At 53.3% G+C, this 15,086-nt stretch overlaps 1 protein-coding gene across 1 annotated transcript; it reads left to right on the top strand.

Annotated features, from left to right (window-relative positions):
• Positions 1-4,747: 4,747 nt before the first annotated feature.
• Positions 4,748-13,850, top strand: SLC11A1 (solute carrier family 11 member 1). The gene is made up of 15 exons (XM_082658425.1): positions 4,748-4,819; positions 5,331-5,464; positions 6,250-6,372; positions 6,668-6,787; positions 7,707-7,813; positions 8,257-8,327; positions 8,668-8,735; positions 8,916-9,071; positions 9,670-9,828; positions 11,220-11,309; positions 11,437-11,556; positions 11,996-12,145; positions 12,605-12,678; positions 13,092-13,245; positions 13,386-13,850. The coding sequence occupies exons 1-15, from the start codon at positions 4,813-4,815 to the stop codon at positions 13,491-13,493; spliced, it is 1,641 nt and encodes a 546-aa protein (XP_082514551.1). The 5' UTR covers positions 4,748-4,812; the 3' UTR covers positions 13,494-13,850.
• The last annotated feature ends 1,236 nt before the right edge of the window (positions 13,851-15,086 follow it).

Genomic DNA, 15,086 nt, shown 5'->3' with positions numbered 1-15,086 from the left:
TGCAACAAGAGAAGCCACCGCAATGAGAAGCCTATGCACCACAACGAAGAGTAGCCCCTGCTAGCCGCAACTAGAGAAAGCCCACACGCAGCAACGAAGACCCAATGCAGCCAAAAATTTTAAAAATTAAAAAAATAAAAAAGAATACAACCAACATATTGACCTTAACAAAATGCACTGCTCTTTTTCAGATATCCCCAGTTTTACTTGTACTCATGTGTGTGTATTAAGTTCTGTACAGTTTGTCATATGCGTAGGTTTGTGTATCCTCCACCAAGGTCAAGGTACAGAACAGTTCCAATACCACAAGGATCCTTCAACTTATCTTTTCAGAATCACACCTACATCCCTCTCCACCCCCGACCTCACCCATCTCTACTGGCTGCGACTTAGTAGCAAAAGGATAAAAGTAGTAAATCTGACCTTCATTTCCAAAATTTTGTCATTGCAAAAATGTTATATAATGTAATAGTAAAACGTAAACTTTTCAGATTGACTTTTTTCACGTAGCATGATTTCCTGGAGATTCATCCAAGTTACTGTGGTATCAGTAGTTTGTTCCTTTCACTGCTAAGTAGTAATCCGTGGTTTGTACCGCAGTTAGTTTTACCATTGTCCTGTTGAATGACACCTAGACTAATTCTAGTTTTTGGCTATTAGACATAAAGCTGCTATAAACATTCATATACAGGTTTTTGTATGAACACAAGTTTTAATTTCTCTGGGATAAATGTATACCATAGTATATGGTATGAGTACCATAGTATATTCTATGGTATGGATGTCCCGTAGTTTGGTTAACCATTCACCCATTGAAGGATGGTATGGGGTTGTTTCCAGTTTGAGCTATTATGAATAAAACTGCTCTAAATATTTGTGTACAGATTTTTGTGTGAACATGAGTCATCATTTCTCTGGGGAAAAAAAAAAAGCCCAGGCGTGCAGTTGCTGAATCCTATGGTAGTTGCAGGTTTAATTTTATTTTTTTAAGATTTTTTTGATGTAGACCATTTTTAAAGTCTTTATTGAATTTGTACAATATTGCTTCTGCTTTATGGGGTTTTTTATGTTTGTTTGTTGTTTTGGCCGTGAGGCATGTGAGATCCCAGCTCCCCGACCAGGGATCGAACCCACACCCCCTGCATTGGAAGGCGAAGTCTTAACAACTGGACCGCCAGGGAAGATCCTGCATCTTTAATTTTTAAAGAAATTTCCAAACTATCTCCAGAGTGGCTGTACCATTTTACATTCCCACCAGCAACATATCAGTGATCGACCTAGTTTCTCCACATCCTCACCAACATTTGGTATTGGGACTATTTTTTATCTTAGCTATTCTGCCAGTCGTGTAGTGATATCTCATTATGATTTAATTTGCATTTTCCTAATGGCTAATGACGCTGAACATCTTTTCATATATTTGTTTGCTATCTGTACATCCTGTTTGGTGAAATGTGTGTTCATGACTTTTGCCCATTTCTTTTTTGTTTGGTGTTTTGTTTTGGATTGGTTTTTTTGACCACGCCGCGAGGCTTGTGGGATCTCAGTTCCCCTACCAAGGATTGAACCCAGGCCACAGCAGTGAAAGCACTGAATCCTAACCACTACACCACCAGGGAACTCCCTGCCCATTTCTAATTGGATTGTTTGTGTTTTCCCTCGAGTTTTAAGAGATTTCCCTATTTCTGGATACTGGCTTAGTTGCTCCATGGCAACTTGAACCCGTGTCACCTGCATTGGCAGGCGGATTCTTAACCACTGTGCCACCAGGGAAGCCCTATCCTTTGTTATCTAATCATCATCGTCAGATATGTGGTTTGCAAATATTTTCTCTGAACCTTTAGCTTGTCTCTTCATTCTCTTAACAGGGTCCTTCACAGAGCAAAAGTTTTTAATTTTGATGAGGACCAATTCATCATTTTTCCCTTTATAAATCATGCTTTTGTAAGTGTCAAGTCTAATGAATCTTTGTCTGGTTCTAGATCCTGAAGATTTTCTCCAATTTTTTTTTTTTTTTTTTTTGGCCTCGCCAAGTGGCTTGCGGACCTTCGTTCCCCAACCAGGAATGGAACCCAAGCCACGGCAGTGAAAGCGCTGAGTCCTAGCCACTGGACCACCAGGGAATTCCCTCTCCTACTTTTTGTCTAAAAGCTTTAGTGTTAAATTTACATTTGAGTCTGTGATCCATTTTGAGCAGATTGGCCTTCATGCAATTTCACTGCACGCATGCAGGGTTTAATATTCAGCAACAATTCCAGATCCGAGGGGACGACTATGCAGATTTCTGGAGCTCTGGCTCATGTAGACACTCTGCCCAGAGACCTCTGCTCTTAACCGTTACACACACTGCCTCCTCTGTAAGGTAGAGGTTGTGGAGGGTATCGATCAGTCATTAATCAGTTATACTCACCGAGTTCCTAACTATAGGGAAGGCCCCACAAAAGATGCAAAGAGGAAGACAGGATGCTGTCTTAGTCAGGTTTCTCCAGAGAAACAGAACCAATGAAAATATAGATGATAGATATAGATAGATAGATAGATGATAGATAGATAGATAATAAGGAATGGGGTCATGTGAGGATAGAGGCCAAGAATCTCTAGATTTGCAAGCTGGAGAGCCAATGGCATATATAATCCCAGTCCGAGTCTGAAGGCCTGAGAAACAGGTGGGCCGGTGGTGTAAATTCTAGTCCAACCCAAGTCTGAAGACAGGAGAAGACCAGTGTCCCAGTTCAAAAGCAGTCCTCAGGGAGAGAGAATTCTCCCTTACTCAGCCTTTTGTTCTCTTCGGGTCTTCAACTGGTTGGATGATACACCATTAGGGAGGGAAATCAGACTTACTTAGTCTACTAATTAAAATATATATATGTATATTTTTTTTGCGGTACACGGGCCTCTCACTGTTGTGGCCTCTCCCGCTGCGGAGCACAGGCTCCGGACGCGCAGGCCCAGCGGCCATGGCTCACGGGCCCAGCCGCTCCGCGGCATGTGCGATCTTCCCGGACCGGGGCACGAACCCGTGTCCCCTGCATCGGCAGGCGGACTCTCAACCACTGCGCCACCAGGGAAGCCCTGACTAAAATATTAATCTCCTCCAAAAACACCCTCACAGACATACCCAGAATGTTTGACCAAATTACTGGGCACCCCATGGCCCAGTCAAACTGACACAAAAAACGAAACCATCACAGCATCCTACCCCAGCCCCACCCCACAGCCACCACCACGTGAGTCCAAGATAGCGACTGCAAACCTGTGTAAACCCTAGAGGTCAAGGATGGTGACCATACCTCGAGCAACAGGACTGCACAGCGAGCGACAAACCCCAGTGCAGTTCCCTCCTCTCTGACACGCCATTCACCCCCCTACCCGCACCCACATCTCTCCTGTCCCTCCAGCCTCTTCAATCAACGAGGAGCCAGGAGATTGGCTGCCTCCCCCCATCCTGGTTTCCTAAGCTTTGGCTCAAGTTTTTGACTCAACGTGGGGATACATCATATCCCAGATCAGGTCTGGATGTGAGAACCTGCCCCAATTTTCTCTGAGTCCTGAAGTTGTAGACTTTGGAGTTGGAAACCCCATGACAATTCAAGGTCTGAATCTTCTTGGCAGAAAAGAAAGGCTGCAGGGCATGGCAGGGAGAAGACTCTGAAGGAGGTAAGTGGGGGGATAAAGGAGCTGGCAGCTGGCAAGGAGAAGAGACTGGGAGCTGGAACGGTCTAGAGGTAATAGATTGGTCACCCTCAAGTGGAATCCAGCCCATAGAAATGTATGTTTAGATTACACAATATTTTCAAAAAATTGTAGCCTAGTATTCAAAAAGCATATGTTGCATACATTTTCCAGCATCCTTGACAAGTCAGAGGACATGATGACAGTGGACCCACATTTCCACATGACAGTTGTTTGGAACTCTGTAAGCACTGCCCTCTTCAGACAGAGTTTATGACCTTTGTTTTGCTACAGTCCACCACTCCCTATTACCGTACCCCCCCCCCCCCCCACAGCGGAGGCTTGGCATCTTTTGTCATTCAGTCCTGAGCTGGCACTATTTTTCTCATTCCCAACCTGTCTCATAGTTCATCTTACCTGCCTGGCCTCCTTGGACACCTAAACTTTTAACCACTTAGCTAGTCTGAGCCCTTCCTTTAACAGAAGAAACAAGATCAGAGACAGGACATGATCTGGTGACAATGTCAAGTGGATCGCTGGCAGAACAAGGACCAGAATTCCAGTGCCCCTTTCTTCTGAGGATCTCTTTGGCCTGAATCTTCAATGCATGTCCCTGTGGCAGTGCCTGGAAGGTCTTTCCCTCTGAGGCACTCAGTGGGAAACTGAGGTCGAGGTAGGCATCAGAACTCCCTTCCTCCCATTAGGCCAACCACTGGCCATGGGACTCAAGAATGAAAAGGAGAAGGGTCTGATTGTGCAGGATGAGAGAAGGTGGAGGCAGGGGGCAGTCACGTGATCTAGACATGAATGCCCAAGTGGCAGGAAGTGTCTGAAATCAGAGCTAACTTGGGAGGCACAGAACTCGGGGTGCCTGGAAGGGAGCCATAGGAGTTGTGGGACTCAGGCCAGGAGGGGAGCAAATGGCCATACCGTGGTCACCCAGACCCTTGCACCAGAGCTGGCCACTTCTGCCCTTGGAAAGTGTTTCACAAGGCTCCGTGCGTGTGAGAACAGCCCAGCTCAGCTGAGGATGGGTAAGAGGGTGTGGACTCACACACTCAGCAGTACCCAGAGAGGAAGCGTAGCCAGAAGGGTTGCCCAGCACATCACTTGTGCAGAGTGCCTGAGTCTGCGGTCCTCATGACAGGTGAGCGGCCCCCTCCGGGGACAGAGTCTGAATGGGGGTGGGGGGGAGTCAGGGGGGCAAGGACACCGGCCTGAGGCTGGGTTCTTCACATCCCCAAGGGCAGAGTGCCCCCTTGCCTCATCTCTGTGGGTCTGGAACCCCTGGGGCCTCCTTGGCTGCTGGAGGTGGCAGCGATGAGGCCAAGGGGCACACACGGTGGGGTCAGCTTTCCCTCCTCAGAGCCCACGTCCCTCTCCACATCCTCCGTGACGAGAGAGATCTGGGTCTGGGAATCTCTGCACTCACACGGAAGGAGGGTAATCATGAAGGCCCCGCTTCTCACACATCTTCTGTAATGTTTGGTCCGGGGTGGAGGCGGTGGACCCAAGATGGGAGTCAAGGCCTCCTGTTCAGTTGGGCCTTCATTTCTCCACTTTGCCAAGAGGAGGTGTGGGAAGAAGACAGATGGCTTTAATCCTGGGCCACCAGAAAGAGGCGTGTCACTCACCAAGGCTCATGGGGCCCCTTGCAGGTGACACAGGCCCCCCAAAGCTCAGCAGGACCAGATATGGTTCCATCTCTAGCCCACCCAACCCGGGGTTACAGCAAGAACCTCCCGGAGGGACCTACCTGAGCAAGAAGATCCCCATCCCAGATGCAGAACCGGTGAGGATGCTGGAAACTTCCTGGGGTCTTTCGGGATGGACAAGACCACATGGGATCTCACAGGGGGAGAGGGGTCCCTTCCAGCTCTGAGCAGCCTTGATGGACAACGGCAACCGCTGCCTCCCTGCTTCTGTCCCCAGTGCTTAGCTGGGGCACTTAATATTTGTCTAAAAATTATCAAGTGGCTTTCTAGATGAATCTCAGCTTTCCTAGGAAGGGAAAGGGACCTGGGGTGAATTCCGGTTGGAGCCTCAAGGATTTGTTGTAACATTTAAGGAAAGGACACAGACAAGGGCATCGGGAGACGTGGAGCCTGCCGGCTGGCTTCTAAGAGACTATCACCCTGCATTCCCAGAATCTTTAGCAGATGCCCAGGCTGCTAGGCTAACCCCCGGAATGGGGGTGGGGAGACCCTAGGCTCAGTGGACTCCAGAGAGGAGGCCCTGTGGTCTGAGAAGGGACTGGGCAGGGAGGCCTGACCCAGGAAAGCTCCCCTCTGGGCTCTGAGGATCTGCTGACTCAGGGCCTGCCCGAGGCAGGCTAGTCAAGTGTAGACCACAGAACCTGACCGATCCAGAAAGCTGATCTGCCGTGACTCAGCAAATCCTGAGTTCCTCCCACCCCCTGTGCTCCACTATCCCCCACCCCAGGGTGGCAGCTCCATGGCCCAGGGCAGGGCTGGCCAGCCTGGGCCCATGAGCCCAGAGGGGCTCACCTGGGGGCTGGCCATGGCCAGCGGCCCCCAAGCCTGTGTCCAAGACCCCTCACTCCACTTCCCTCCACAGGGCACGTTCAGCCTGCGGAAGTTGTGGGCCTTCACGGGGCCCGGTTTCCTTATGAGCATTGCTTTCCTGGACCCAGGAAACATCGAGTCGGATCTTCAGGCCGGGGCTGTGGCTGGATTCAAAGTGATTGAGTCGGGGCACGGTGGGGAGGGGGTGACCAGGCTAAGTGGGTGGAGACCCCCAGCTTGCCACGTTTCCCCAGAGTGGCCTTCATGGCCAGTGTTCCTGGGAACAGGTGTTAAGTTCAAATGGACCACAAAAGGGTCCCCAAAGCAGCCCTGCGGGAGTGGGGGGGTGTCTTCTAGCTCCATCTCCCCAACTCATTCCCCAGAGGGTGTCCTTGGTTAGAGGGTCCCAGCAGCTCAGGGCTTATCAGACTGGTCCCTCTGGCTGACGGCCTCTCCCTGGCTTCTCACAGCTGCTCTGGGTACTGCTGTGGGCCACCGTGTTGGGCTTGCTCTGCCAGCGACTTGCTGCCCGGCTGGGCGTGGTGACAGGCAAGGACTTGGGCGAAGTCTGTCATCTCTACTACCCTAAGGTGAGCTTGGTGCCCCTGGACAGGAAGCACCTGAAGAGGTGACTTGCCCAAGGTGAAAAACAGGAGGGCATTGGTTGGGGTGGGCACCGGGGACTTGGCCGTCAGTGTCCACGCAGGCCAACAGAAATCACGCCACTAGATATTTCAAAGGTATCTAATGCAGGGATGCAGTCACGAAGGTGTTGAAAGAGCTGGAGGAGCAAGGGAAGGAGGTGTTACCCAGAGATCAGAAAGCTGCTGGACAGGAGCCCAGGGGCCATCATTCGCACCCAAGCTTCTAGAGGCATTGCCGCTACTGCTGAATGGAGCCCATGTTGCCTGGTGCCCTTGCTGGTGCGAGCTCCAGAAGGGGGGGGGGGTAAAAATGATGTCTCCCTGCCTTTCCATTTCCTTTAACTATTTCCTACTGTTGACCTAAAACAAATAGATTGCTAGATACTTCTCCAACAAAGATGGGTTGAGAATCATAACTGGGGAGAGAATCATAACTGGGGAGTCTGAAGCCATGGGGAGCCACGTGCAAGTCTCCGCACAGCAAAGGAAGGAGAACACTTTTATGGAGGGGAAAGGGAATTTGGGAGGCCGATAGTCAACAAAGAGTCCATGGCTTTTCAGTGGCTGAGTCCTTGCCGGGAATGAAGAGGAGTCTTTCTTCTTCCTGTTGGGCTCTGCTATCTTCGCAGGGCGTGGGAGCTTCCCCTTCTCATCTCCCGACTCTATTTAATTGAGGCTTCTGTTGATTAATTTTACACCATGAAAACCTAACTGGAATCCCGCTGGCAAGGCAGACTTGCAAATGTAGTTTGCAGGCTTCCAGCCCAGGAGTATAGAGCCGGGTACAGAAAGGTCAGTCAGTGTAGGTCTGAGACAACAGACAAATAATTGGTCCAGCCTTAATGACGGGATTACCTCCCCCTAGGTGCCCCGCACCCTCCTCTGGCTGACCATCGAGCTAGCCATCGTGGGCTCAGACATGCAGGAAGTCATTGGCACAGCTATCGCATTCAATCTGCTCTCAGCTGGACGGTACTCTGGAGGGGCCCCAGCTCTTCAGTCCAGGGCTGGGAACAGCGGCTTCTTCCTCCCCAGGCCTTCTATTTCCCTGTGTCCATTTCATCCTCCAGTCACCTCTGACTCAGAGCTATTGCCCAATTTGCCGGATGGGGAAGTGGAGACCCAGATATGTAAAGTGACTTGTCTCAAATCACACAGATGTCGGTCACCATGCAGCCTTCAGGACTGCAGCCCCAAGCTCCCTACCACGCTGGTCCTCCACACAGCTTGGCCCTTCCTAGCGTGTATGTGGCATTTTCCCATCTCTAGCACACTCCCACTCCCCTCTCCCTTAGCTGTCTGGGGCCATTTGAGTGCCTGCTCCCAGGAAGCCACATTCTACAGTCTCCAGCCCTGAGGAGGGAGTTCCAGACTCCTGGACCGGGCGGGGCTGACGCAGGCCACTCTGGTTTCAGAATCCCACTCTGGGGTGGTGTCCTCATCACCATCGTGGACACATTCTTCTTCCTCTTCCTCGATAACTACGGTGGGTGTGCCTCTCATCCCATAGGGGACTTGGCGAGGGGGGGGACTGGCAATGAATGTAGGAGCTGATGCTCTGCTGAATTGGGAGAAGTGCTCCTAGCAGCCCCACTCTGACTGTACGGCCTTGAGCAAGTTACTTAGACTTCTGTTTCTTCATCTATAACACGTGGATAGTAGCACAGAGGCCACAGGGCTGTGGTGGGGCTGCACCGAGCGCTATATGTTAAGCACTTGGCACAGTGCCTGGAACAAAGTGCTCAAGATACCAGCCATTAACAATTGTTTATGTTATAATTTTGGTTGTTTGGTTTTTCGGTTCTGCCCCTTTGTTCTCCCCCTAGGGTTGCGGAAGCTGGAAGCCTTTTTTGGATTTCTTATTACCATTATGGCCTTGACCTTCGGCTATGAGGTGGGAAGCCGTACCAGTACCACGTCCCCACACCAAGGCCACCCCACTCCGCCCCATGCAGAGCCTGAGAGGAGCGGGGAGCGGACCTTAGCCACGCTCCCTAGTGGCCAGGGTTGGGGTAGAGGGTGAGAATGGCTGCTCAGGGGTGGGGTGGAGCCTGACCGAGGCTCCTCTCCACAGTATGTGGTGGCACGTCCTGCTCAGGGAGCACTTCTTCGGGACCTGTTCCTGCCCTCGTGCCCTGGCTGCGGCCAGCCCGAGCTGCTGCAGGCCGTGGGCATCATTGGCGCCATCATCATGCCCCACAACATCTACCTGCACTCAGCCCTGGTCAAGGTGAGCAGACTGGAGGGGAGGGAGACATGCTTTCTCCCTAAGGGCCACACCGGCTCCGCCCCCAAGGCTGGGGCCCCGCCCTTTTGGCTCCCAACTCTGTGAATTTAGGAGGGAAGTGAATCACTCTTTATTCAATATGTAATAATAGAGGGTCTACTGTGTGCTGGGAGCTGGGGGTCAGTGATGAAGAGACAGATAAGTCCTCTGCCTTCTTAGAGCATGCATTCTAGCAGGAGAGACAGACCATGGGCAAGTAAACAATAAAGGAAAGAAATGGATTGTGAAAGGTGCTCTGAAGGAAACAACACAGAGAAGTATGATGGAGAATGACTGGGGAGGGGGCTCCTTTAGAAAAGGAGTCAGCCAAGGCCTTTGAAACATGAAGGATGGGAAGGAAGACCAGGGGAGAAGAGATTCTAAGCAGAGGGACTGGCAAGTGCAAAGGCCCTGAGGCAGAAACAAAGGCCTATCCCAGACAGCCATGTAGGGGGCTTTAGAAAGAACTGGGGTTTGGGGGGAACATAGGTAGAGGTGTGAGGGTAGAGAATGTTGGGATGACTCAGGGACTTCGGTGCTTCCCTCCCTTTGACTTTCATAGTCTCGAGAGATAGACCGGACCCGCAGGGCAGACATCCGAGAAGCCAACATGTACTTCCTGATTGAAGCCGCCATCGCACTGTCTGTCTCCTTCTTCATCAACCTCTTTGTTGTGGCTGTCTTTGGGCAAGCCTTCTACCAGCAAACCAACCAGGCTGCGGTGAGGCACACCCCATGCCCACATGCCCTTCAGGCTTTGCTGGGGACTCCAAAGAGTGCAGCTAAGCCCTTCGAGTCTCTGTCCTGTACTCCAGGCACTGGTAGGGGAGGGAGTCTGCGACCCTGGCCTCTGGCTGGGAGCCCCTTCCCCACCCCACTGGGGAGACACGCATGTAGGCTTGCACGCGGTCAGCCCCACGCCAGGGGCTACAAGGCACAGACGTCCAGGGGAGGTGACTGGCGGGAGGAGCTGAGTCTTGGAGGATCCAGCATTCCAGCTGCACCTTGAAGGATGGGCAGGATTTGCCCAGCAAACTGTAGGGAGGGCATTCTGGGAGGGGGCAGCCTGCCTAAGCACGGAGCGTGGGGTCAGGAATATGCAGGCAGGCAATTTCTTTCCTTGAGTTTCTAGTGATAATCTTCATTATTACTAGATAAACTGTCATTCATTCAGCAAAGATTTATTGAGCATTTGTTATGTATCAGCCGGTGTCTTAGGCCCTAGGGATACAGCAGCCAATGATAGAGACCTTGCCCTCTTGCAGGTTAAATTCAGAGGCAGTGAGCAAACAGGAAACAATTCAACCAATCAGTTGATCGGTTTCAAAGGAAAATATGAACGATGTTGTGAAGGAAATAAAGGGGGTGATGAAACATAACTGGGGGTGTGGTGAGGGAGGGACTGCTACATTAGGCCAGGTGGTCAGGAGAGGCCTCTTGGAGGAGGTGACATTTGAGCGGGCTCTGAAGGCGAAGGAGCCGGCCAGCTCCTCCCTGGCTCTCTGGGATCTGGGACTCTGCCTGTCGCAGTTTTTGAGTGAGTCTCTGTCCCAAGGCTCTAACAACTGCTAGCCAGTGTTGGGCGCTTACTGAACGCTGACGGGGTGGGGTGGGGATGGGACAGACTGGCCAAGCCTCCGGGGACATGGGCACTGCCACTGCCTTGCTGTGTGACCTTGTGAGGTCATAGCCCTCCCTGGGTCTCTGCTCCTTAGCATAAGGAGAGAGGTCTAAATAGGATGGCAAACCATAGTCACACATTGCCTTCGAGACCAGCCGAGTCACAGAGCTGTGGGAAGGGGGTCCCAGGTAAGGGAGAAGGGCCTGTGGGACAGCCTGAGTCCCTGCCAGCCAATTGTCTCTCTGTGGTAATGCCAGCTCTTACAATCCAAGAGCAGCTGGAAACCAGGGTCTCATGTTAAATCTTCTCAATTGTAAATGTCAACCAATTCACACTAAAGAAAAAAAAAATGTGTTAGTCACACAAAATATGTCTGGCTGGATTCAGCCCGCGGGCCACTAGTTTTCAATCCTTGGTCAAGGCTTGGAGGTCTGATTTTCCAACATTGAGTGTGCGCTTCACATCTCCTTCCTACTGCCCGGTGCCCGCAGTTCAACGTCTGTGCTAGCAGCAGCCTCCACGACTACGCCAAGATCTTCCCCAGGAACAACCTTACAGTGGCGGTGGACATTTACCAAGGAGTAAGCGCGAGGCAGGGCGGGTATGGAAGGGCTCAATCCCGCGGGGCTCCTCGCCACGCCCACCTCAGAGGTAGTGTCTGCGCGAGAAGGGGCGGACCCATGGCTCTGACCACACCCCTCCCTCCAGGGCGTGATCCTAGGCTGCCTCTTTGGCCCCGCAGCCCTCTACATCTGGGCGGTGGGTCTGCTGGCCGCCGGGCAGAGCTCCACGATGACCGGCACCTACGCGGGACAGTTTGTGATGGAGGTGGGGCTGGGGCGGGCCGGGGCGGGCAGGGGACTGAGGGCAAGGCACACTACTCGGGGCTCGGACATCCGCTTCCTTGATCCTTAAGGCAGCCCAACGGGTGCCCTTATAAGCCCCATTTTACAGATGAGAAAACTGAGATTCAGCGAGATGAGGCCCGAAACTGCAAACCCAGAACTAATAGAAGCCTTTTCTCCAACACGGTTTAGTCTTCAGCAATCAGCTGTGGGAGGGGAACCCCCCCTAAAGGAGGGGAACCCCCCCTAATTTCCCCCCATCTATCCCCTCACCACCAACTATGGACAGAGCTGCCCCCATTTCAAAGATGGAGAAACAGAGTGTTCCTCCAGGCATGAGATGGGCTGAGGGAGGATAGAGGGTCCCTCCCTTGGAACACAGTCCTGCACCCCGCCACCAAGGTGCCCACCCCACCCCCCAGGGCTTCCTGAAGCTGCGGTGGTCACGCTTCGCCCGAGTCCTGCTCACTCGCTCCTGTGCCATCCTGCCCACCGTGCTCGTGGCAGTCTTCAGGGACCTGCGGGACCTGTCAGGCCTCAACGACCTGCTCAACGTGCTGCAGAGCCTGCTGGTGAGCCTGCGGGCCCTATCACCTCCTTCCCGCTGTGGAGCCAAACAGGAACCACAGCAATCCCGCTACAGAGCCTCCCCTGCATCCCAGGCGCTATTCTAAACACACCTTATCTACAAGCCTCATGTACTCTCCACAGCCACCCCAGGGGGTAGGAACCACCACTATCCCCATTTTGCAGATGGGAAAACTGATGCGTGCAGTTAAGTGACCAGTGGCACAGCTGGGATACAAGCTCAGGCAGCCTGGGGCCAGAGCCCCCAAACACTTTCTCCTGCTTTCGAGCCCCTACAACCTTGGAAGGCAGAGAGGTGGAGAAACTGAGGCTCAGAGTGGTTAGGAGGCTTTCCCAAGGCTGCACAGTGAGGCAGAGGGTGACTGGAGCCCCGGCCTGCTCTCCCCTCCTTACTGTATTCTAAGGGCAGGGTCCCTCAGCCCCCTCCTCCCGCTTCTCCCCAGCTTCCCTTCGCTGTGCTGCCCATCCTCACGTTCACCAGCATGCCCGCCCTGATGCAGGAGTTTACCAATGGCCTGTGAGTACTCCGCAACCCCAGCACTGGACTTACGTTACCACACTTGATCCTCACAACCACCAAGAGGTAGGAAGTCCCGTTCTTCCCACTACCCAGATGAGGTCAGAGAGGTTAAGAAACTTGCGGAAGGTCACACAGCTAGCTAGCAAGTGGGGGAGCCAGGACTGGGATCCTGGGCCAGGGGCTGTTTCTAGAGCTTGAGCTCCTCCCCCTCACCTCAGACTCTGCTTTTGCCAAATCCTGCCAGTGTGGTGCCTGGAGGGCCCAGGAGTCAGAAGTTGGCCAGGGGTCTGCCCCAGGGCCCACAGCCCTGGGAAGCTGGCTTTGTGTATCCACCCCCCACCTTAGCTCCAGGCTGGCTGTGGGCACTGGAGGAGATGCAGCCAATCCTGAGCCTCCCTCTCGTCCCCAAGGGTGAGCAAGGCCTTCACTTCTTCCATCATGGTGCTCATCTGTGCCATTAACCTCTACTTTGTGGTCAGCTACTTGCCCAGCCTACCCCACCCTGCCTACTTCAGCCTTGTGGCACTGCTGGCCGCAGTCTACCTGGGCCTCACCATCTACCTGGTACTGTTGGGTCCGCGGGCGCCTTGGGGATGGGGGAGGCAAGGAGAAGAGACAACAGATGGAGGGCTTAGTGGGGGGATGCACTGGGGCTTCCCCAAAGGTCTTGTCCTCTCCCCTACTCATGGTCACCCCTCCTCCAGACCTGGACCTGTCTCATAACCCATGGAGCCACCCTTCTGGCCCACGGTTCCCACCAACACTTTCTGTATGGGCTTCCTGAAGAGGATCAGGAGAAGACCTCTGGATGAGCTCCCACCCAGGGCATGGCCGAGGGTGTAACGAGTGGGGCAGACTGGCCTGCTGGACCAGTGGGGGTCGGGGGTGGTGTGTGGAGGCAGCAAGATGGAGTTCTGGAAGCAGGCCAACCCTGGTTCCCCTGGTTCCGTAGGGACCTGCTGTCTCCTAGTTTGGACAAGTGATTAACCTCCGGATCTCAGTGTTCTCAACTATAAAATGGGGACACCAACCTTGCAGCGGAGGTAAATAAAGCACTTTAACACAGAGCCTGGCACTTGAGACTTAAAAAAAAAAAATCATTCCTAAAGTATTTATTGAGCACCTATAGGAGTAACCTGACAGACCAACCCAATTGGGGGTGGGACACAGGCTCCAAACTGGTACTTTAAAAATAGAGTCTGAAAACGATAAATAAATGCTAATTCACTTCTTATCCAAAAGAGCAGGGAAATGGAAACAGGAAAGCACAAAATCCCTGAACCATCAAGAATAGTCCCCCTCCCCGAAGGTCTGCCTCGCTCCCACTCTCGCTGGAGTGGCCTCAGCCTTTCTGTTCCACCTGAAACCCCTTTTCCAGGCAGGAAAACAGAAGCGCGGTTCTCCCCTCTTAGGGCGCCAAGTCCTAAGGAACCCAAGAGTCGGTGCCTCTCAGGCCCAATTCCTTTGCCATCTCCCCAGGGGACCAGGCGACCGGGACTCCCAAGCCGCGCAGTTAACGCTCCCTGGGCGTTGACTCCCAGCTACCCCTAGGGACAGGGACGATCCCGAGCGCCGGTACTCCCCGCCTCCAAAGAGGAGGAGGCTGTCACTCGGGCTTCGCGCCCGGGGGCGTCGGAATCCGCCCAGGCGGGAAGGTGGGGTGAGCTCTGTGGGCGGGGAACCCCCTCGGCCGCAGGGAGCGGCCCGGCGCCCTTTCGCCCCTTGAAGGGGCTGCACTTTACAGACGCTCCCTGGGCTGTTTCTAGGCTCCCCCAAGTCCCTCCTGCCTCTTCCCGTCCCTTGGACCCCAGCCCCTGAGCTGTGGCGAGCGTCCGCGATGAGGGGCCGCCAGCCCTTTCCCCTAGATTGAGCTTGGAGTGGGCGCTGTGCCTGGAAGCACCCCCGATTTCCCGGGGATGCGGCGGGGCAGGCAGCTGGGCTCCGCGCTCCGGTTGAGGCGCTTGTTTATGAGAAGAATTTCCTCTTTCTTAAAAGGGCAACGAAACAAGTGGGGCCCTCTAAGAGGGACGGGATGGGACAGGTCTGGCTCACCCGAGCAACGGTGGAGAGGTACCTGGGCTAGAACGCCGCCCAACCTCCTTCTCCCGGCTTGTCCCTGGAGAAGATGGGGCCCCTGCGAACTGAAAGAGAGGATGAATGGGGGCCAGGTAGCGGAGAAACGGGAGACCCCTTTTTTGCTTCCCTGAGGTGCCCCCAGCTGTACCCCCTGCCCACCCCTCTGGTCAATTCTGTAGGCATTAGTTGGGCGCCAGCCCTGTGCTAGACCTGGGGAAGGGAGGCACAGTCTCGAATTAAAGATGTCAGCTCTCTAGGAGCTCACACTGGGTTGGGGGGAACCTAAGTGAATGACAACAAAACACTGACGATCCGAAGTGTGCGTCAGG

This window comes from Grampus griseus (assembly GCF_964374135.1).
Source record: "Grampus griseus genome assembly, chromosome: 7".
In the NCBI taxonomy this organism is placed as follows: Eukaryota; Metazoa; Chordata; class Mammalia; order Artiodactyla; family Delphinidae; genus Grampus; species Grampus griseus.
This window is presented reverse-complemented; position numbering and strand designations above follow the sequence as displayed.

Excerpts from the sequence above, each read along its gene's own strand:
- SLC11A1 (XM_082658425.1), top strand. Across the intron at positions 5,465-6,249 it reads CCATCCCAGATGCAGAACCG|GGCACGTTCAGCCTGCGGAA; the intron begins GTGAGGATGCTG and ends TTCCCTCCACAG. Across the intron at positions 11,310-11,436 it reads CGGTGGACATTTACCAAGGA|GGCGTGATCCTAGGCTGCCT; the intron begins GTAAGCGCGAGG and ends CCCTCCCTCCAG.